The sequence below is a fragment of the Engystomops pustulosus genome, chromosome 11 (genome assembly GCF_040894005.1).
Source record: "Engystomops pustulosus chromosome 11, aEngPut4.maternal, whole genome shotgun sequence".
Taxonomy (NCBI): Eukaryota; Metazoa; Chordata; class Amphibia; order Anura; family Leptodactylidae; genus Engystomops; species Engystomops pustulosus.
This window is the reverse complement of record NC_092421.1, coordinates 72,676,650-72,700,113: the sequence shown is the minus strand read 5'-3', so window position 1 is coordinate 72,700,113 and position 23,464 is coordinate 72,676,650. Positions and strand designations below refer to the sequence as shown.

General features: G+C 46.0%; 1 protein-coding gene across 1 annotated transcript in view; it reads left to right on the top strand.

The window, feature by feature from the left end:
- Window positions 1-23,121, top strand: part of LOC140106595 (alpha-2-macroglobulin-like) — a 75,742-nt gene extending 52,621 nt beyond the window's left edge. The window contains exons 26-36 of the mRNA XM_072131111.1: window positions 6,281-6,437; window positions 7,645-7,719; window positions 8,280-8,442; window positions 8,835-9,040; window positions 10,578-10,793; window positions 18,376-18,503; window positions 20,116-20,206; window positions 21,010-21,078; window positions 21,274-21,376; window positions 21,763-21,804; window positions 22,994-23,121. Coding sequence (XP_071987212.1) covers window positions 6,281-6,437; window positions 7,645-7,719; window positions 8,280-8,442; window positions 8,835-9,040; window positions 10,578-10,793; window positions 18,376-18,503; window positions 20,116-20,206; window positions 21,010-21,078; window positions 21,274-21,376; window positions 21,763-21,804; window positions 22,994-23,016 — 1,273 coding nt within the window. The 3' untranslated portion in view covers window positions 23,017-23,121. The remainder of the gene's footprint in view (window positions 1-6,280; window positions 6,438-7,644; window positions 7,720-8,279; window positions 8,443-8,834; window positions 9,041-10,577; window positions 10,794-18,375; window positions 18,504-20,115; window positions 20,207-21,009; window positions 21,079-21,273; window positions 21,377-21,762; window positions 21,805-22,993) is intronic.
- Window positions 23,122-23,464: the final 343 nt, after the last annotated feature.

The following is a 23,464-nucleotide window of genomic DNA, read 5'->3' as shown; positions in this document are numbered from 1 at the left end:
CGGCCATGCAAGGGGATATGCGGGGAGGCGGTCACCGCTGCCGTGGACAGGCGGACAGCTCTGAGAGGTGGCGGCTAAGGAGCCAGGGCCCAGGAAGCGCGATCTGGTGGGGGCCCCCTTGGGGGGCAAGATGGTGGGGGCCCCGGGGCTCGAGCCCCGGGAGCCCCGCCTATAATCCGGCCCTGCCTATAGGCTAGTAGAGACCGAGGCCTTTCGAAACTTCATGGCAGCGGCCGCCCCTCGGTATTCGGTCCCCGGTCGCCACTACTTTTCCCGATGTGCCGTCCCAGCCCTGCACAAGCACGTGCCCTGACCATCATCCGTGCCCTGACCAACGCCGTTTCTGACAAGGTCCACCTGACCATGGACACGTGGACGAGTGCTGCCGGGCAGGGCCACTATATATCGCTGACGGCACATTGGGTTAACTTGGTGGAGGCTGGGACCGAGTCTGACCCTGGGGCTGGTCATATACTGCCGACGCTGAGGATTGTGGGGCCTACCTCGGTCCAGGTCTCAAAGGCCTACTATGCCTCCTCCTCCTCCCACCCCTCCTCCACCTCCTCCTCCGAATTACCATCCGTGGGCATGGCGCCATCAGTCGGTAGCTCTAGGCACAGCAGCAGTGCCGTCGCTAAGCGACAGCAGATGGTGCTCAAACTGCTGAGCCTAGGCGATAAAAGGCACACCGCCCAAGAGCTATTACAGGGCATCACGGCGCAGACTGATCTGTGGCTGGCACCGCTGAACCTGAAGCCAGGCATGGTTGTATGTGACAACGGCCCTAACCTGCAACTCGGCAGACTGGCCCATGTGTTAAATCTCATAGTTCAGCGTTTCCTCAAGACATACCCCAATCTGTCTGATTTGCTCACAAAGGTGCGCCGCATCTGTGCGCATTTCAGGAAGTCCAGCACAGATGCTGCCACTCTCAGGGCAGCGCAGCGCCGCCTCCAACTGCCCGCTCACCCACTGTTGTGCGACGTGCCCACGAGGTGCAATTCAACATTAACCATGTTATCCAGAGTTTACCAGCAGCGCAGAGCGATTGCCAGATGTCAACTTCCACCGGAACTGGTAATCAGGTCAGTCAGCTTCCTCAAGTCTACAATGACGAGTGGACGTGGATGTCTGATATCTGTCAGGTGCTGAGTAACTTTGAGCAGTCAACACAGATGGTCAGTGGCAATGCCGCCATCATCAGCCTCACCATCCCGCTGCTTGGTCTGTTAAAAAACTCTCTGGTCAGCATGAAGTCGGAAGCTTTGCGCTCATCACAAGAGACAGGGGAAGAAGATTCCCTTGTTGATAGCCAAAGCACCCTCAGGTCTGTTTCTCAGCGCATATCGGAGGAGGTGGAGGAGGATGAGGAGGAAGAGGAGAATGTTGGCGACACAGAAGAGGGGACCATTGTTCAGTCCTTCACTGTTCAGCGTGTATGGGCAGAAGAAGAGGAGTTGGAGGAGGAGGAAATGGAGAGTCAGGCCAGTGAGGGGAGTGAATTCTTGCGCGTTGGTACTCTGGCGCATATGGCAGATTTCATGCTAGGCTGCCTATCCCGTGACCCTCGCGTTCAAAGAATTTATTACAGCACCGATTACTGGGTATTCACTCTCCTGGACCCACGGTACAAGCAAAATCTTTCCACTCTCATCCCTGGAGAGGAAAGGAGTGTGAGAATGCATGAATACCAGCAGGCCCTGGTGCACTAGCTGAAACAGTATTTCCCTTCTGACAGCGCTAGCGGCAGAGGGTGTACTTCTGCGGGACAAGTAGCGAGGGAGAGTAGGCGAGCAGGCAGCTTGTCCAGCACTGGCAGGGGTACGCTTTACAAGGCCTTTGCCAGTTTTATGTCACCCCAGCAAGACACTGTCACCTGTCCCCAGTCTCGGCAGAGTAGGGCTGATCTTTACAGAAAGATGGTGAGGGAGTACGTAGCTGACCATACCATCGTCCTAAATGATCACACAGCTCCCTACAACTACTGGGTTTCAAAGCTGGACATGTGGCACGAACTGGCGCTGTACGCCTTGGAGGTTCTTGCCTGCCCTGCCGCTAGCGTGTTGTCCGAGCGGGTTTTCAGTGCAGCTGGTGGTATCATCATCGATAAGCGTACACGCCTGTCGACTGACAGGCTGACGCTTATCAAGATGAATACAGCCTGGATTTCTCCGGATTTTCATTCTCCACCAGGTGAAAGAAGCTCAACCTGAATAATGTATGCACTCCTCCTCCTCATTGTCCTCCTTCTCCTCCTCTTTGTACACTAAAGCAGAGGAAACTATTTTTTTCCAGGGCCAACTGGCTCTAGCTATAGTACTCTATGTATTTAATTTTTCTGGAGGGCCACCTACCCGGTCCTCTGTTTTAAGCAATTTTTGGGAGTGCCACATACAGGCACTCAATCTATTTAATTTTTCTGGAGGACCACCTACCTGCTCCTCTGGTTTGAAAACTTTTTTGGACTGCCACATACAGGCACTCGATCTATTTAATTTTTCTGGAAGACCACCTACCTGCTCCTCTGGTTTGAAAACTTTTTTGGACTGCCACATACAGGCACTATCCAAATTAAATTGTCTCCATAGCAGCCTCCACACGTCATCTTTTTAGCTGCCTCCACACGTTGTATCCATTGCTACCTCCACAAGTCATCGCCATAGCTGCCTCCAAAAGTCGTCCATATAGCTGCCTCCATACATGGTCCCCTTATCAAACGAGCTGTGTAAGGCAGAGTTTTGGGTTGTTTTCATGGCTTCCACATCAAACTTGTTAACTTTGTTGCCACCCTGCTGTGTAATCCACAAAATATACTGGCATACTTTTATCATTTACCGATATAATTTCAGCGCTTCTTGCGCATCTGTTTACATTCCCCTCACCCGCCATAACCCAAACTTATAAGAACGCTACTACACTTGATCTTATACAAAAGGTTCTTAGAAGTGCTGTTTGGGGAGTAGCCTAGAGACAGGGGCTTGGATTGGCGAAAGCTCGCCTGTTAGCGGAGCGCCAGCTCCATCTCAAGATCCATCTAACATAGTTTTAACTGCAGCACCTTTAATCTACTACTAGTTCACTGCCTCCATACATGGTCCCCTTATCAAACGAGCGGTGTCAGGCAGAATTTTGGGCTGTTTTCATGGCTTCCACATCAAACTTGTTAACTTTGTCGCCACCCTGCTGTGTAATCCACAAAATATACTGGCAAACTTTTATCATTTACCGATATTATTTCAGTGCTTCTTGCGCATCTGTTTTAGAGATGAGCGAGCACTAAAATGCTCGGGTGCTCGTTACTCGAGCCGAACATTTCCAGATGTTCGAGTGCTCGTTTCGAGTAACGAGCCCCATTGAAATCAATGGGAGACCCGAGCATTTTTCAGTAAAATTATAAACTTAACGAGCACAGTGAAAATACACAGTGCAGAACAGATTGCAGATGTTCGGGAACATCTGCAATCTGTTCCGGAGACACGCGTGCAGAACGGTGTTCTCCGCAATAGTATTTGAAGAACAATATGTGTGAAGAACAACTTGCAGATGTTTGGAAACATCTGCAAGTTGTTCTTCACACATATTGTTCTTCAAATACTATTGCGGAGAACACCGTTCTGCACGCGTGTCTCCGGGACATCTGCGATCTGCTCCGGAGACACGCGTGCAGAACGGTGTTCTCCGCAATAGTATTTGAAGAACAATATGTGTAGAGAACAACTTGCAGATGTTGCCAAACATCTGTAATGTGTTCTTCACACATATTGTTCTTCAAATACTATTGCGGAGAACACCGTTCTGCACGCGTGTCTCCGGAACAGATTGCAGATGTTCCCGAACATCTGCAATCTGTTCTGCACTGTGTTCTTTCACTGTTTTATTCAATTAAACAATTAAATTAAATGTTTTAATTGTATCTTTTTACTGTTCTTCCCTTTTTTTTTTCTTAAATTAAATGCTCGTTATCGAGCAGGGCAAATGCTCGTCCGAGCAACGAGCCGGTCTGAGTATGCTAATACTCGACCGAGCATCAAGCTCGGAGGAGTATACTCGCTCATCACTAATCTGTTTACATTCCCCTCACCCGCCATATCCCAAACTTATAAGAACGCTACTACACTTGATCTTATACAAAAGGTTCTTAGAAGTGCTGTTTGGGGAGTAGCTGAGAGACAGGGGCTTGGATAGGCGAAAGCTCGCCTGGCAGCGGAGCGCCAGCTCCATCCCAAGATCCAACTAACATAGTTTTAACTGCAGCACCTTTAATCTACTACTAGTTCACTGCCTCCTTACATCGTCCCCTTATCAAACGAGCTGTGTCAGGCAGAATTTTCGGGTGTTTCACCAGATACATAGTGGAACTCGGCCCATCTGTCGCCGCCATGCTGGAGACCAGAAGTTGCAATCATAGCAGCGCAATATGGATGCCCCATACTGTCGCTCTTAATCATGGAACCATTTCCGTAAAAACAATTAAAAATAGAACCACTATGCTATTCCATTATTCCTAGGTGAAATATTCAAACGACCCGGCCTGCTTTGAAAATTATAATTTTTTCAAAGTAAACGCTTCTGGCCCCCAGGCCCATTTTGGGTGGGGAGGAGCCGAGAAACAGGGGCTTGGACAGGCGAAAGCTCGCCTGGCAGCGGACCGCCAGCTCCATCCCAAGATTAGGCAGCCTCAGAGGCATCCATGCATGCTGCCCCTGCTGTTTCCTGTCCATTTTGCCTCCACGATCCTCCAATGTCTCATTTCAACTCTCTATAACCCAGACGCTGGAGCACGAGAGGATATGCAGCACATCATCCCCTTAACAAACGAGCTGTGTCAGGCAGAATTTTCAGGTGTTTCACCAGATACATAGTGGAACTCGGTCTATCTGTCGCCGCCATGCTGGAGACCTGAAGTTGCAATCATAGCAGCGCAATATGAATGCCCATACTGTCGCTCTTAATCATGGAAGTCGTCTCCATGGCTGCCTCCACATGTCGTCCCCTTATCAAAAGAGCTGTGTCAGGCTCATTTTTTGGGTGTTTCACCAGATACGTTATGGAACTTGGTCACTATGTCGCCACCATGCTGTGTTATCGACTAAATATACCGTCAACCTTTTGTTCACATAGGAAATCATTTCACCTCCTTTGGTGAAACCTGAGTCCATTTAGGGTATGTCGCCATGACACTCTCTAGCCTGCCGCTGCTGCCGCTGCCTCTGCATGCCGTCCCCTATAGTGTCAGGGTCAATTATTGCATGTTTTAGATGCTATCTAGCCTCATTCGGTCACTCTGTCATGGCCATGCTGTTGCCCATCATTTGGGCATAATGGTGCGATTAAGCAGCCTCAGAGGCATCCATGCATGCTGCCCCTGCTGTTTCCTGTCCATTTCCGTGGTGTTTCCATCCTTTTCTGAGGTTCCCAGGTGTTTGGCCAAGCTTCCCTGTGCAGAGCCTTGGTCCCCTTGAAAATTGCTCGAGTCTCCCATTGACTTCAATGGGGTTAGTTATTCGAGTCGAGCACTCGAGCATCGGGAAAAGTTCGTCTCGAATAACGAGTACCCGAGCATTTTAGGGCTCGCTCATCTCTAATGGCGAACCTATGGCACGGGTGCCAGAGGTGGCACTCGGAGTCCTTTCTGTGGGCACCCAGGCCTTTACCCCAACAAAGAGTTTGCAAGATAGGACTGAAGGCTTTTTCCTGTGATCCAATACAGGACATGCCAAGCTCAGCGTGCTTTGGTTGCCAGGACTACAGGAGGATCAATAAGGTGTGGATAGAGATAGATTGTCATTGGACATCCTGTTCTGGGTCCCCTGATCCTTCTTCTTCAGAGAACCCTGGAGGGATCCAAATATCCCCATCTTCTTTCTCTTGTATTGGCGTCCCCAGCACGCTAATACGATTAAAACCTGTGATACAGCAGGGATCAATAAGTTACTGCTTAAATTATCATGATGGCACTTTGCAACATATAAGTGGGTTTTGGTTGTAGCTTGGGCACTCCATCTCCAAAAGGTTCGCCATCACTGCATTAGAATATCTGGAACATGTGTATCCTAATTGATTTTTATTGGTTTACACTATTTATAAGAACAAAGTTTACATACACCCATGATAGACCCATGAAACTAATCTCCAATCTGAGATCTGGTGGGACCAATTGGGTGAGGGAAACTTTTTGTTTCTCCCTCTAGATTCCAAGGTCTCTTTACCAATCTAGGGAATTGAAAGGTTGTTATTGGAGCTAGCTAAATATAATTATTATTTGAATATTTTTCTGCAGGTTGACTGGATTTGTAGTGAAGGCTTTCAACAAAGCCAGACCTTACATCTTCATAGATGAAACTCGCCTCAATCACTCTTTCTCATGGCTGAAGAACAATCAGGAAAACAATGGATCTTTCCGAAGCGTCGGGAAGTTGTTCAATAATGCCATGAAGGTACTGCAGAAACACATATAGGAGACACCTTCATTCTGTCCGGATATTGACAACTTGGTGCAACCTTTTCCTTATCAAGACTTGTGCATGGATACATCATTTGGCAAGGAGAAAAGAGGCACCTAGTGGTCAACCAGACATTGGCTGTGCAAAAACTGTTTGCTGGGCATAAGTATTTTCCTAAACAAATATTTCATGGAAGCTGATGGACTATTTGGGACTTAAGTGACCATATCTTGGTGTTGTTTGCATTCTTTTCCTCCTACGTTTGGCCAAGATTTATACAAAGATGGCTCCTGCTCCTGCTTTTGAGACCTTGATTCTGTAGCCATCCCCAATAATTATACCAATGCAAATTTAGACCCAGAGTGTGTGTGTATATAATCTGACTGTATAAAAATATTTACATAGACCAAATCCCATAAATATTGTCTGTGCTCACCCTAAATACAGGAAATAAACACCCTCCCATATGATCCATATTAGGTAAAATAAAGTTTTCGTAACATTTGGGTTTCAGTCCCATTCTCTGTTCATAAGGTACTTGGTTCACTTTCTGTTTTGTACTAGTCCGGATGCTGCCATATTTCATTCCTGACTTTCTTAATTGGATTCTACCTGTCTGCCATCTGCTGACTTAGTTCTAGTCTGCAGACGATTAAGCTAGATGTCTCCATTCACATACTTCACTTGCTTGTCTGTTTTCTATTTGGTCTAAATGACAAAGGGTCAGCCCAATTTCTCTCTGTATCTAGACTCTGACATCCATAATAGGATTATTTTCCAACTTTACAGTGGTTACTATTAGTCTTCTCTTGCAGTATTGCCTTGATTTTCTGTTCTGCTAAGTCTTATTTGTTTTCGCTCACATTAGTATAACTTTCCTCTTGTATTTTGTCCAGTTTTTTTACTTTATGTTGCACTGTGGTGAAGGAATAGAACATCACCCAGTTGGCATCTACCATCTAGGGTAGGATCAGCAAGTTGGTAGGGACAGTTACACTATCTGTAATAGAATTCCTGCATCTGTTGGTAAGATGACTACTATTGTAGTATAACCAAATAACACAAATATTTTGGTAAAATAAAATGGATAAAAAAGATTGTTTGGATATTTGTTCAACTAGTACCGGTATTAAATAATTAATATAACATGATATATAACTTTAAAGCCAAAATATTAAACTGGTCACTTTTCATTTTTTAGGGAGGAGTGGATGATGACATTTCTCTCTCTGTTTATATAACTATTTGCCTTCTGGAGTCCGGGATATCGCCGCACGTAAGATATTAACTTTTGCATTGAAAATTTCCAACCAGATGAGTATTGTAACACTTTTGAGACCATTTGATGCATTCATAGCCTGGATCTATGAGTAAATGTTTATCATGATGGATTTAGATGGTAGATTTAAATGGTAGCTGAGCACAATCCCACAAGTTTTAGTTGTTTTGATTCTGGGTTCGGCTCAAAAATCCCAAAAATAACACCCATGCTGGCACTGATCATGGGTTCTATTTTTTAAAATGCTCCCAACAGAGCCAACGGGGGTTTCTAAATGAATGAGGAGCAGAGCGCTGTTATTTTGGGGATGGTCGTCACTCCCTTATGATGTCTTGTGCTCCCCAAAATGGTGCCAAACATTTATTTAAATACCTCTGGCATTTTGCTGGAAGCATTTAAAGAGACAAGGTGTTAGTGATCATGGATATCTACTTACAGATTTTTGGGTCCAGTTCTGAGACCTGAAGCCAAACATAATTTTTATACGGTCCACTCATCAACAATGACTAGGTTTTATTGTAATTATACCCCCAATTTTTTCCTCTTTTTCATTTTAGGAACCATTCATGAGTAATGCTCTGTCCTATCTGAAGAAGGTCTCTGAGGATGTCAGTAACGTATACACCCAGGCTCTGCTGGCTTACGCCTTGACATTGTCTGGAGACACTGAACTCAGGCAAAATATGTTGGAAAAATTAGATGCAAAAGCAGTAAAAGGAGGTGAGACAATTTTTGGCATCATGGATGATTTTTACTTGACTGTAAAAGAGAAGATTATTGATTAAGTCAATAACTTAATATAGTAATATATGGTATATATGAAGCTACATGACTTATGTATATAAGTCTTGGGATTTAAATTTGTAGTACCGGTGAATCGGTGATGCCGATCATTTCCATGGAGCTGTCAGGTTTTCAATTCAAAATCTGAAGGGTATGAAATTATTTAAGAAAATATCAAAGGGAAATTTTAAATGTTGCTTATTATAGATTTATTTTTTTTAAAAAACCCTCACCCAGATCTTTGGGAATAATCACGCTGTGTACAATTCATAAAATTTTCGGTATATGATTTGCATTAGAATTCCTCAAATTATTTACCTCCCCTACAGATGGACAGCTGCACTTGGAGAGGGCTGCTCCTCCACCTCCTGCCGACTCTTACTGGTACCGAGCTCCATCAGCAGAGGTGGAGTTGAACTCCTATTGGCTCCTGGCTCTTCTGTCTGGTCCAATCCCAGATATAGGCAAAGCTTCACTCATTGTTAACTGGTTGAGCAAGCAGCAAAATCCAAATGGCGGATTCTCTTCTACTCAGGTAACACATCGATTCTAAACAATACTTACTGGTACTAGGGCTTATAAACAGCTGTAACTGCCCTCAATTTCTGCGTAGCTTATTAAAGAACAAAGCCCAATAGACACAAAATATATTTCAGGCAAATACCTGCACTGCCAACCTCTACCGTATTTTAACACATTCCACATAAACATTTACCCTGGGATAGGTTTTAAATCCATGTTTACTTCTGCAACACCCCCCACTGGGGCCTTGCCTTTCTTCGGTGGTTTTAGACAGCCGGGGCCCAGAATACCAGAGTGGCTGGCAGGCAGGTCTCCAGCAATGGTGTGTACAAAAAAGTAAAGGAAGAGTCTGATGCAAGAGATTTCTCTCTGGGGTAACCCCAGCAACAGCAGGTGCAGCAGGCTGGAAATCTGGTAGGAGATAGCTGGCCTGCTGGAAGGGCTGCTCACAGCCCAGTAGATGGAGCCGAGTCCGGACAGTGAACCTTTGCTCTGGGGCTTAATCTCCTGACTTGCCCAAAGTACCTCTTCTTCCTGTTAGTGTGTCTGGATGGCAGCACCGCAGAAGCTGGATACTGGACTTGCTTCTCACTTTGCTGACTAACATCCAAGACCATGACGTCTTAGACCATGTGCTCCCGCCCACCAGGGTTTTTTTATACTCCCCTGGTCAAGGGGCAGCATCCTCCAGCCAGCTTTCAGCTTCCTTTACAGTAATACAAAGGATATAATTGGTTATTAACATTTCACATGTTAACGCTTATTTACCGGACATTGTTTTCAACTGAAATTACTAAGTTCTCCACTTTTGGAGATCTCCAAGAGAGATGGCCAGTCCTCCTAATAGCTGCAGACATTTAGAGGGCGCCATTCGCAACAACTACCTGCTCTATGCATCGGCAGCGTTGTTGCACTTCAATTGGTAGAATAATTAAAAGGCAATTTCCAGACGCCTGGTACTGGCCATGACTTATCTTCTGTGTCATCGCCAAGCCTCATGATCTGTTGGCAACAGGGTTGTACAGCTATCTAATGGGGAAACCCATAATGTTTGAGGCTTACAAAAATACCTCACCCCTAACCTCATCAATGTATCTCCTTAATTGGGAAAAGATCTTGGTCTTGGGCTTCAGCCACATGATATGTTCCTACATGGTAAGTAATATCCTTCTGGTTGGTTGGTCCAACTGAACTTCGGAAGCATAGTGCAGTGCAATAAGAAGTGTTGCGTGCGCCAGAATTGTGTCTTGGACACTTTTTGAATACACGTGCAAGCACTTTACACATGAAAGAATGTGCAAAGTCTGACATAAAACTGCCACAGGGGCTTTAGTAAATCTGGGCCACTGTTTAAATTCCCAAAGGAACTGACGAAGGTGATGCCTTCTACACATAAACATGTGATGTACTGACTTCAGGAGGTCCCCCATCCCCCATGGCTACGACCTCTGACAATTCTATATGATATTTTAGAAATGTTAATGAATGTTAGCTTCACATTTATACGTCTATATTACTTAAAGTTACTTTACAAGTTTTGCCTTTTGCAGGACACAGTGGTGGCTCTCCAGGCTTTGGCCAGGTATGCAGAGCTGACATTTTCTGACAAAGGAGATGTGACTGTAGTAGTCACTTCTACATCAGGATTCCATGAGCAGTTCCATGTGGACAAGAATAACCGTCTCCTACTCCAGAGAGCATCACTATCCAAAATCCCAGAAGACTACACTGTGACAGCAACAGGCGCTGGTTGTGTCTTCTTTCAGGTGAGCAGAAACATATTCATTCATCTTGGTTGAAACGAAACCATTAGAAGAAATCTGTCTGACCATCACTATTTATCAGGCTATTAACTTATCTGATGTACTTCATAATTTAAGAGTCTGCACTTCTCATTCTGGAGGATCCAAACCCGGGATTATTGATTAATGGACAATATTTGAGAGATCAATGGCTTGGTATCTACTTCTTAAAGATTGCCAAATGAGCAAACTTTAGGCACACAAAAACATTAGATTTCTATCATCTATATTTGTGTTAATTTAAAATGACCAAGTCGGCAAAGTTTAACCATAAGTATAAAACCTAACATTTTATTTCCTCAATTAAAAAAGCTGACAAAAACAAGAACCAATAGGCACCTCACGATAGGTAGTTTTGGTTATCCGTGCACCTTACCATGAGACAAGATGACATCAGGTAGGAGAGGTACGGCAGGGCTAAATGGAGGGAGATGTAGATAGCGATCTCTATTATGCCCTAATACTCGAGGAAAATTGGAGGTCCCTATTCGACCCTTGACTAGCGTGTTGAGACCCCATTATACATGACTAGAGATGAGCGAGCACTAAAATGCTCGGGTACTCGTTATTCGAGACGAACTTTTCCCGATGCCCGAGTGCTCGTCTCGAATAACGAGCCCCATTGAAGTCAATGGGAGACTCAAACATTTTTCAAGGGGACCAAGGCTCTGCACAGGGAAGCTTGGCCAAACACCTGGGAACCTCAGAAAAGGATGGAAACACCACGGAAATGGACAGGAAACAGCAGGGGCAGCATGCATGGATGCCTCTGAGGCTGCTTAATCGCACCATTATGCCAAAATTATGGGCAACAGCATGGCCATGACAGAGTGACAGAATGAAGCTAGATAGCATCTAAAACATCCAATAATTGACCCTGACACTATAGGGGACGGCATGCAGAGGCAGCGGCAGCAGGCTAGAGAGTGTCATGGCGACATACCCTAAATGGACTCAGGCTTCAAACCAATGGGTGGCAGAGAGGAACCAAAGGAGGTGAGCAAGAAGCGCTGAAATAATATCGGTAAATGATAAAAGTTTGCCAGTATATTTTGGGGATTACACAGCAGGGTGGCGACAAAGTTAACAAGTTTGATGTGGAATGCCCTGTAATAGCTCTTGGGCGGTGTGCCTTTTATCGCCTAGGCTCAGCAGTTTGAGCACCGCCTGCTGTCGCTTAGCGACGGCACTGCTGCTGTGCCTAGAGCTACCGACTGATGGCGCCATGGCCACGGATGGTAATTCGGAGGAGGAGGAGGTGGAGGAGGGGTGGGAGGAGGAGGAGGTATAGTAGGCCTTTGAGTCCTGGACCGAGGTAGGCCCCGCAATCCTCGGCGTCGGCAGTATATGACCAGCCCCAGGGTCAGACTCGGTCCCAGCCTGCACCAAGTTAAGTGTAGTAGCGTTCTTATAAGTTTGGGATATGGCGGGTGAGGGGAATGTAAACAGATGCGCAAGAAGCGCTGAAATAATATCCCTAAATGGTAAAAGTTTGCCAGTATATTTTGTGGATAACACAGCAGGGTGGCGACAAAGTTAACAACTTTGATGTGGAATCCATGAAAACAACCCAAATTTGTGCCTGACACACCTCGTTTGATAAGGGGACGATGTATGGAGGCAGCTATATGGACGACTTTTGGAGGTAGCAATGGAGACAACGTGTGGAGGCTGCTATGGAGACAATTTAATTTGGATAGTGCCTGTATGTGGCAGTCCAAAAAAGTTTTCAAACCAGAGGAGCAGGTAGGTGGCCCTCCAGAAAAATTGAATAGATTGAGTGCCTGTATGTGGCACTCCCAAAAATTGTTTAAAACAGAGGACCGGGTAGGTGGCCCTCCAGAAAAATTAAATACATAGAGTACTATAGCTAGAGCCTGTTGGCCCTGGAAAAAAATAGCCAGTTTCCTCTGCTTTAGTGTACAAAGAGGAGGAGAAGGAGGAAAATGAGGAGGAGGAGGAGTGCATAAATTATTCAGGTTGAGCTTCCTTCACCTGGTGGAGATTGGAAATTATGAGAAATGCAGGCTTTATTCATCTTAATAAGCGTCAGCCTGTCAGCGCTGTCAGTCGACAGGCGTGTACGCTTATCGGTGATGATGCCACCAGCTGCACTGAAAACCCGCTGGGACAAGACGCTAGCGGCAGGGCAGGCAAGAACCTCCAAGGCGTACAGCGCCAGTTCGTGCCACATGTCCAGCTTTGAAACCCAGTAGTTGTAGGGAGCTGTGTGATCATTTAGGACGATGGTATGGTCAGCTACGTACTCCCTCACCATCTTTCTGTAAAGATCAGCCCTACTCTGCCGAGACTGGGGACAGGTGACAGTGTCTTGCTGGGGTGACATAAAGCTGGCAAAAGCCTTGTAAAGCGTACCCTTGCCAGTGCTGGACAAGCTGCCTGCTCGCCTACTCTCCCTCGCTACTTGTCCCGCAGAACTACGCACTCTGCCGCTAGCGCTGTCAGAAGGGAAATAGTGTTTCAGCTTGTGCACCAGGGCCTGCTGGTATTCATGCATTCTCACACTCCTTTCCTCTCCAGGGATGAGAGTGGAAAGATTTTGCTTGTACCGTGGGTCCAGGAGAGTGAATACCCAGTAATCGGTGCTGGAATAAATTCTTTGAACGCGAGGGTCACGGGATAGGCAGCCTAGCATGAAATCTGCCATATGCGCCAGAGTCCCAACGCGCAAGAATTCACTCCCCTCACTGGCCTGACTGTCCATTTCCTCCTCCTCCAACTCCTCCAACTCCTCTTCTTCTGCCCATACACGCTGAACAGTGAAGGACTGAACAATGGTCCCCTCTTCTGTCTCGCCAACATTCTCCTCCTCTTCCTCCTCATCCTCCTCCACCTCCTCCAATATGTGCTGAGAAACAGACCTAAGGGTGCTTTGGCTATCAACAAGGGAATCTTCTTCCCCCGTCTCTTGTGACGAGCGCAAAGCTTCCGACTTCATGCTGACCAGAGAGTTTTTCAACAGGCCAAGCAGCGGGATGGTGAGGCTGATGATGGCGGCATCACCACTGACCATCTGTGTTGACTCCTCAAAGTTACTCAGCACCTGACAGATATCAGACATCCACGTCCACTCCTCATTGTAGACTTGAGGAAGCTGACTGACCTGACTACCAGTTCTGGTGGAAGTTGACATCTGGCAGTCTACAATCGCTCTGCGCTGCTGGTAAACTCTGGATAACATGGTCAGTGTTGAATTCCACCTCGTGGGCACGTCGCACAACAGTCGGTGAGCGGGCAGTTGGAGGCGGCGCTGCGCTGCCCTGAGAGTGGCAGCATCTGTGCTGGACTTCCTGAAATGCGCACAGATGCGGCGCACCTTCGTGAGCAAATCTGACAAATTGGGGTATGTCTTGAGAAAACGCTGAACTATCAGATTTAACACATGGGCCAGGCATGGCACATGTGTCAGTCTGCCGAGTTGCAGAGCCGCCACCAGGTTACGGCCGTTGTCACACACAACCATGCCTGGCTTCAGGTTCAGCGGTGCCAGCCACAGATCAGTCTGCGCCGTGATGCCCTGTAATAGTTCTTGGGCGGTGTGCCTTTTATCGCCTAGGCTCAGCAGTTTGAGCACCGCCTGCTGTCGCTTAGCGACGGCACTGCTGCTGTGCCTAGAGCTAGCGACTGATGGCGCCATGCCCACGGATGGTAGTTCGGAGGAGGAGGTGGAGGAGGGGTGGGAGGAGGAGGAGGCATAGTAGGCCTTTGAGACCTGGACCGAGGTAGGCCCCGCAATCCTCGGCGTCGGCAGTATATGACCAGCCCCAGGGTCAGACTCGGTCCCAGCCTCCACCAAGTTAACCCAATGTGCCGTCAGCGATATATAGTGGCCCTGCCCGGCAGCACTCGTCCACGTGTCCATGGTCAGGTGGACCTTGTCAGAAACGGCGTTGGTCAGGGCATGGATGATGTTGTCTGACACGTGCTGGTGCAGGGCTGGGACGGCACATCGGGAAAAGTAGTGGCGGCTGGGGACCGAATACCGAGGGGCGGCCGCCGCCATGAGGTTGCGAAAGGCCTCGGTCTCTACTAGCCTATAGGGCAGCATCTCCAGGCTAAGCAATCTGGAGATGTGGACATTAAGGGCTTGGGCGTGCGGGTGGGTTGCACTATATTTGCGTTTCCGCTCCAGCGTCTGGGGTATGGAGAGCTGAACGCTGGTGGATGCTGTGGAGGATCGTGGAGGCGACGATGGGGTTTTTGTGGCAGGGTCCTGGGCAGGGGGCTGACTATCAGCTGACACAGGGGAAGGAGCAGTGGTGTGCACGGCCGGAGGTGAACGGGCTTGGTGCCACTGATTCGGGTGTTTAGCATTCATATGCCTGAGCATACTGGTGGTAGTTAAGCTAGTAGTGGTGGAACCCCTGCTGATCCTGGTTTGGCAAAGGTTGCACACCACAGTCCGTCGGTCATTCGGTGTTTCCTTAAAGAACCTCCAGACTTCTGAAAATCTAGCCCTCGCCGCGGGAGCCCTCGCCACGGGAGCTTCACTACGTGACACATTTGGCGCTGATGCACCTGCTCTGGCCCTGCCTCTCCGTCTGGCCCCACCACTGCCTCTTCCAACCTGTTCTGCTATAGGACTCTCCTCCGTCTCAGAAGCACTGTGTTCACCCGGCCTCTCAACCCAGCTTGGGTCTGTCACCTCATCATCCTCCGATCCCTCAGTCTGCTCCCCCCTCAGACTTCCTGCCCTGACAACAACTTCACCACTGTCTGACAACCGCGTCTCCTCATCGTCGGACACCTCTTTACACACTTCTGTCACTACGTCAAGAAGGTCATCATCACCCACAGACTGCGACTGGTGGAAAACCTGGGCATCGGAAAATTGCTCAGCAGCAACCGGACAAGTGGTTTGTGACTGTGGGAAGGGTCCAGAAAACAGTTCCTCAGAGTATGCCGGTTCAAATGCCAAATTTTCCTGGGAGGGGGCAGACTGGGGGGGAGGAGGCTGAGGTGCAGGAGCTGGAGGAGTGCCGATTTCGGTGACATGGGTGGACTGCGTGGAAGATTGACAGGTGGACAAATTGCTCGAAGCATTGTCGGCAATCCACGACATCACCTGTTCGCACTGTTCTGGCCTCAACAGTGCTCTACCACGAGTCCCAGTAACTTCAGACATTAACCTAGGGAGTGTAGCTCTGCGGCGTTCCCCTGCTCCCTCATCAGCAGGTGGTGTCTCACCCCGCCCAGGACCACGGCCTCTGACCCCTGCAGTAGTTGGACGCCCACGTCCCCGCCCTCGTCCTCTACCCCTAGCCCTCGGGTTAAACATTTTGAAAATGAAAGTTATAACTTTAATTTTTTTTTTACTTTTTTTTTGTGTTTTTTAGTTTTTAAAACCAAACGATGCTATCCTATTGCTATGGCTATTTTCTAGCCAACTATGAAAGCACACTGCTATGCCAGATGAGATGACGCTGAGTTATGAAAAAATAAAAAGGAAATGGCAGACTGTGCCTAATTGAAATCCAACCCCTTATAAATTTATCCCACTTCGGTCTTTGCGATGGATATGTGCGTCACTAAGCGCTAAACACAGCGGTCGCAAGTCTCACTCCAAATTCCTCACAATTGGCTAGTATATGCACTGCAGCAAGGACAGCCACCAGCAGATCAACCAGAAATAAAATATATATAACGCTATTATAGGCGTAAGTAAGCCGTTTGGATTCTCCTTTGGCTATTTTCTAGCCAAGTATGAAAGCACACTACTATGCCAGATGAGATGACACTGAGTTATTAAAAAATAAACGTAAAATAAAAAGAAACCGGCAGACTGTGCCTAATTGAAATCAAACCCCTAATAAATTTTCCCACTTTGGTGTTTGAGGTGGATATGTGTATCACTAAGAGCTAAACACAACGGTAGCAAGTCCCCCTGCAAATTCCTCACAATATGGTACTAGCTGCACTACTAGTGCCAGCAAGCCCAGCCACAAGCAAACAAAAAAAAAAAAAAAGTATAACACTATTCTAATAGAACAGCCTAACGCTTTCCCTGACCAGCAGCAGCTCTCTCCCTAGCGGCATCCAGACACAGAATGATCCGAGCAGCGCGGGCAGCGGCTAGTCTATCCCAGGGTCACCTGATCTGGCCAGCCAACCACTGCTATCGATGTGTAAGGGTACCACGTCATGCTGGGTGGAGTGCAGAGTCTCCTGGCTTGTGATTGGCTCTGTTTCTGGCCGCCAAAAAGCAAAACGGCGGGAGCTGCCATTTTCTCGAGCGGGCGAAGTATTCGTCCGAGCAACGAGCAGTTTCGAGTACGCTAATGCTCGAACGAGCATCAAGCTCGGACGAGTATGTTCGCTCATCTCTATACATGACTCATACCCACGATAGGTCCCAATCTGTGCCCTGATAAGCTTCATTGGGCTGGGCAATTATTGGTGCTTTCTGTATTAATCTAAAATATGCAAAGTTTTCCAGGATGGGATAAGGAAAACCACACCTCTTTTAGCTCCCTTGTAAGGCAGCTCCCTTGACATCAAGCATGACCTACAAGAAGCCTTATGACATGATACAGGATTAAAATGAAACCAGTATATCTATTCCAGGAGGAACAGACTCCCAACTGTAGACAGCACTGTATGATGTTTCCACCTGGTTGAGTCTCTTCAGCACAGTGTAGGGAACTGGTTTGTCTTTTGGAGTGAGAGGCTTGTGACTAGTGTCTGGAAGTAAGAGTTCTCCTTACAGAGACTGCCAATTATGGCCACCATGTTGGCGTGTGGAGTCTTATAGCCATGGATGCTTTTTTCCCAGGACCCTCCCAGTGGAGCATCCATGGCTATAAGACTCCACATGCCAACATGGTGGCCATAATTGGCAGTCTCTGTAAGGAGAACTCTTACTTCCCGACTTTAATCCATAATAACTTTTAAAAATTTGGCTTGTTCTCCACACTTGTTGCAGAACTTGAGACTTGTTTGATGTGCAAGAAAATGCCAAACTCAATTGATGGAACATTTGTATAAGGCCGAATTCACACGTGAGTGGGACATATGACGTCCCCAATCGATAACAATAGCAGGATGGAATTGGTGAGAACTTTACCGTTTCGTAGCTGCAAATAGATGGTTGTATTTATAGCTGAGCGGCACTGTTTTCAATGGAGATAGGAGGGGTCACCCCTTCTTCTCTCCCTCGCGGCTCATGTATGCACATATGGCCATACGTTCATGTAAATGCAGCCTAAGAGTGTAATGTGCAGAGACATGAACCACCCTGGATGTGCCTTATATTTTGTAGACCATATGAGTTCCTCATGAGCTTGACATGACGGAAAAAAAAAAAATCCTTGAGTAGTGTATGAAATTAAGTGGAAGTGTGAACTATCTACTGAAAATCTAATATATGAAGCTCAGGGAACTTCATACATTAGGATTTGAGTCACAATTTTCACCCCCTGCTTTTCAGAATACTGAATCCAAAAAGTCTCACCGATGTGCTTTATATGACATATTGTACCATAGACCTACTCATTTTTTTATGGGAAATCACTTCTCTATCTCACAGGCCGTTCTGAAGTATAATGTTCCTCCCCCAAAAGATGAGGCCCCTTTCTCATTGAGTGTAAAATCGTCTTCGAGAAAAGAATGTGTGGAGGATTCTGTGGCCAAATTTGAGATTCTCATCACCGCTGCGTGAGTTTTCTGTTGAATTACTCTTGTATCTTTCATACCAAACATATGATAATTTCTGAAACTAGTAATGCAGAATATTTGGTATAACTGACCCGGTACAAGACCATGGATAGTAAATAGGTTGCACAAATGATACAAACCTCAAACCTCTGGATTCTTCTAGGAGGAGGTAAAATTCTTGACTGTTTCACCTACTTTTCTCCAACCCTTTCTCCGAAGCATATGATTTTATAAGGGGATAGCTGTGGTGGTTTTCTTCGAAATTACTTCTTCTCTTTTTCTTTTTCTATTTGATTGGGATCTCTTCTCCACACATTTTCATAGATACATCAGCAACTTATGTCATGAATAGGGATGATCGGTTTGGAAGCGACCCACGCGACCCGGACATATTGCTGGATTGGCTGTCGAACACCTAATCAGGCAAATTAATGCCCCTAGCAAGTAGCCATGGCTATGATTGTCTGGGGGTGACCCCTTGGCCAATCACAGCCATGGCTAATAGCTGGGGTATTAATTTGCCTGATTGACCGTTCGACACAACCGAACCTGCACGGATAGTTTGGGACTGCTCATTTCTTCAGAAAGCAACTCTTGTTCTAATTCTTCATTTTTCTCATTGCTTTCTGTGGGGTCTCTTTTTGTCTTAAAGGGCACTTAATAATAATAGTAATAATAATAATAATAGTAATTCCTTTATCTATGTAGCACACAGCTCTTGCCAAATCGGTCCCTGTCCCCAATGGGGCTCACAATCTAATCAACCTACCAGTATGTTTTTGGAGTGTGGGAGGAAACTGGAGGACCTGGAGGAAACACATAGGGGGTCATTTACTAAGGGACCGATTCGCGTTTTCCCAACGTGTTACCCGAATATTTCCGTTTTGCGCCGATTGTACCTGAATTGCCCCGGGTTTTTGGCGCACGCGATCGGAATTTGGCGCATCGGCGCCGGCATGCGCGCGACGGAAATCGGGGGGCGTGGCCGAACGAAAACCCGACGTATTCGGAAAAACCGCCGCATTTAAAAAAAAAATTGTGTCGCGAAAATTTCACTCACCTTCATCCTGGGTAGGCCGGTGTATTTCGAGGCATTCCAGCGGACTTCAGCGCAGCAGCGCCACCTGGTGGACGGCGGAGGAACTGCATTGATGAATCCCGGCCGGACCCGAATCCAGCGCAGAGAATGCGCCGCTGGATCGCGAACGGACCAGGTAAGTAAATGTGCCCCACAGAGAAAATACAAACTCTTTGCAGATGTTGACACTGGGATTTGAACCAATATCCCCAGCAATGCAAGGCTGTAATGCTAACCACTTAGCCCCCGTGCCGCCCCACTTCTTTTTGTGCCCCCATTCTACTTGCCCGAAGAGCACCAGTACTGATCCGTCTCCTTTGTTATATGAACCATCATGTCTAATAATGCAGAGGCTAGTATTACCCATTTCCTCTCTGTCTTCAGACTTGGTAACTGGGTCTGGATCTCCTCCTCAGCAGGAAAGACCACACCACTAATATCACACACAATAGCACAGAATCCTTAGCAGACAAGTAAATGTTGTCCATTTGAAGAGTATATTTGAAATTGAAGCAATATGTGTATTTTTTTCAGATATACCGGTAAACGAGAGAAATCCAACATGGCCGTTATTGTAGCCAAGATGTTGTCTGGTTTTATTCCAGTGAAGAGCACAGTAAGGAAAGTAAGTGGTAGAAAGCAACAATTTAGAAAATGGACAATAGTTATTTTGTTGTGCTGTGATGTACCAAACATCAGTCTTAAAGGGAACCTGTCATCACATTTTTCACAAATACAGTTAGTGGCAGGTTCCCATAGATCCCTAGTAATTAACTGACACCCTTCTTTTAACTAAAAAGTGTTCCCCCATATATTCAACTTTATCATTTTACCTGGTATCCATGGATGTCTATAGTGAGTCAAGGTGGGCGTGGCCTCCTCTGCTGAATCCAGCAGCTCCTCCCCATGCTTTCTCTGCATGCAGCAGTAATGTCATTTGATCAGGGTGACATCATCACAGGTCCCTTAGCCTTTTAACATTAGCAAACTGTACACCAAGCATAGATCTGATTAAATCACAGCATATCATATCACATGAAATCACAGCAGCCTGCATGGAGAGGAGTAGAAGTCCCTGCAGGCATGCTGTGGTTTTTTTTATGGTCTGATATGTGAATGCAGTACAGTTTTCTAATGTTGAGAGGCTAAAGGACCTGTGATGACATCACACTGGTCACATGACATTAGGTCATGCCCCCTCATCTCACAGTATAGATCCCTAGATACTAAGCAAGTTTACTCTGATTTTATGGGGATGTAAGTGAAACCATTTTTAGCTAAAAGAAAGGGGTTCAGTTAGTTACTAGGGCTGTGTAGGAACCTGCCGCAGCTGTATTTGTGAAAATTGTGGTGGCAGGTTCCCTTTAATATATTTCCCCCAATGTTTTTCTTGAAGTTTGGAATTTAACACCAATTTCTTTTTCACAGTTGGAGAAGGACAAGTTAATACAGAGAAGTGACATTGAGACGGACCTGGTGACTTTGTACCTGGACCAGGTTATTATTATAACTTCTATGTTGCTTTCGCATTATGATTACTTCTAAGAACATCGGATTCCTCAATATTACTCAATTTTAACTTGCTTTCATTGAAGCTTATTTCCATGTGGATCTGTGTCCATGATTCCATCTCTGAATCATGGACACTTCCAGATCAGAAGTTTTATACATGACAATATTATCTCCCTGTAGATTGATCACAGCCATATTAACCTCTCCTTCATGGTGGAACAGGACGTTGTGGTGAAGGACCTAAAACCGGCAACAGTAGAAGTGTATGACTACTATGAGACACGTAAGTCTGTTAATGCTGAGCACTTCCTGAGCCAGTGCTTATAACGTATGGATGGGGTTATCTGCCGCCTTCTGGATACACACTTTAATAAACTCAGTTGACTAGATGGATCTGTTGGACATGGTGCACGCAGCTACACAATTCTTCGCACAGAAAGGGGCGTTGCAGTCCGTATTCGGAAGTCCGACAAAAATTTCACTCTTCTTTTCAGAAAAAAACTGGTTCATATAATTTGTGCATACGGAGGGCGTGCCAGATTCGTGATGACCGTGCTCCAGTCTCCATGAATTTGGTGCACTCTGCACAATAGTGCACATAGTGCCGTTTGCCTTACTATTAGTAAATGTGGCCCATAGAGTTTAATGTTAATGCTTTTTGTCTCCTAGATGAACGCGCCACCGTAGATTACAACCTCCCCTGTGGTTCTGGTAGGTGGATCTCACTTTGCTTAAAAATGATTTATCCTGTAATATCTTAGAAATTTGTGCTTATTGAGTTAAATTTTACAAGGTATTCATCTAACGTTCCGTCCTGCATGTTCGTCCAGAGGGCGGGCACACATCGGCGCCCGCGAGAGGAGTAGGGGGTGAGCGCTGTTTGCCCCGACGCCTCTCCCTAGAGATACATGGTGCACGGCGCTGTAATAAGGGGAAAGAAAGGACATGTCCTATCTTTTCGATTGGTACGAAACAGTGCCACACGTACCGCTCCGTACGGCTCCATGCGCCCTTTGATGGCCAATGGGGGACGTATATACGACGTATATATACGGCGGACATATATATATGTTCCCCAACGGACGTGTAAATGTAGCCTAAGGCAATGTCTCACACCCCGAGGAGTCGTAAGGAAGACCTCCAGTGGAAAAACAACTTTCCATCCCTGACCCCTCACTTTCTGCATGTTGTTTATTCAGATATTCTAAATTTTGTTTCGAGAAATCTCTCTCTTGCTTTATCCTTTCTCACTAAAATCATTTTCTGCTTTTAACTTTTCAGTTTTCTTATTCCCTCCATTTTTGTTATGTAAATTTTATAATACAGAGATACAAAGGACTTTTTGATTTTTATTCAAGTTCAGTCAAATTTTAACTTTTTTTTTATTACAGCCTTCACCATATGAGATGTTTATAGTTATATTTTAATAAAGTTTTATTTTATGTGAGGATACCTAACATGTTTAAATATTTTTAGATTTCTTTGACTTTTTTTTTAAACTTTTTAAAAAAATTAGTTTTTTGAAACTTAGGTGGTCTGATACAAAATACTGAATACAATTGTATTGCAGTATATTACTCATATACTGCTTTCATGCAGGGTGCACTAGAAGTTTTATGAAAGGTCTGAGATATACAGACCCTGATTTTCAGATTTTCCCTTCCTTTTTGTTTTGCTGTGAATCAAGATGTCTCAGTGCATCATCATATAACCTTTCTACTAGCTGGTAATGCAGTGTAATTTTCCTCACTATCTCCTCGCCTTCTCCTAAATAAGATGATTTATCATAAGTATACAGTCAGGGAGACTAAGCGGTGATAACTGTGATATTTGTAGTGACCAATAATATCACCCGAGGCAGGCTATTTAACCCTTCTACTCATATTTGTTTTCCCTACAGATAAGTCTGAAAATTCAAGATAAGACACACCCATTGTGTATTCTGCATCAGAGACTACAACCCAACACTGGAAGATTAAAGTGCAATAAAACTACAATAATAACAATAAAAAGATAAATAACACAATAGATCTGTGTCTCTCATCTTTACTCACTTGCGGCATGTGAAAGCTATTCAACCGGCTAAGAGTAGCTTGTAGGTCATCTGGCTCAACCCTGGTTACATGCCCCTCTTACCACATTGGGGGTCATTTACTTACCCGTCCGCTGGAGTTCACCGAAAGGGAATTTTCCGACAATAATGCACTGTGCCCCGATTCACTAAGATTATGCGCCCGATATCCTGCGATATCATGTATCACTTCCCCGCTCAGGTTTGGCGGAGTTCACCTTCTTCTTCCTGGTGCATGTAAGTGCATTGTCTTGCAACACAATTTAAAAGTTAAATCCTGCGCTCAATCCGAATCAGTCA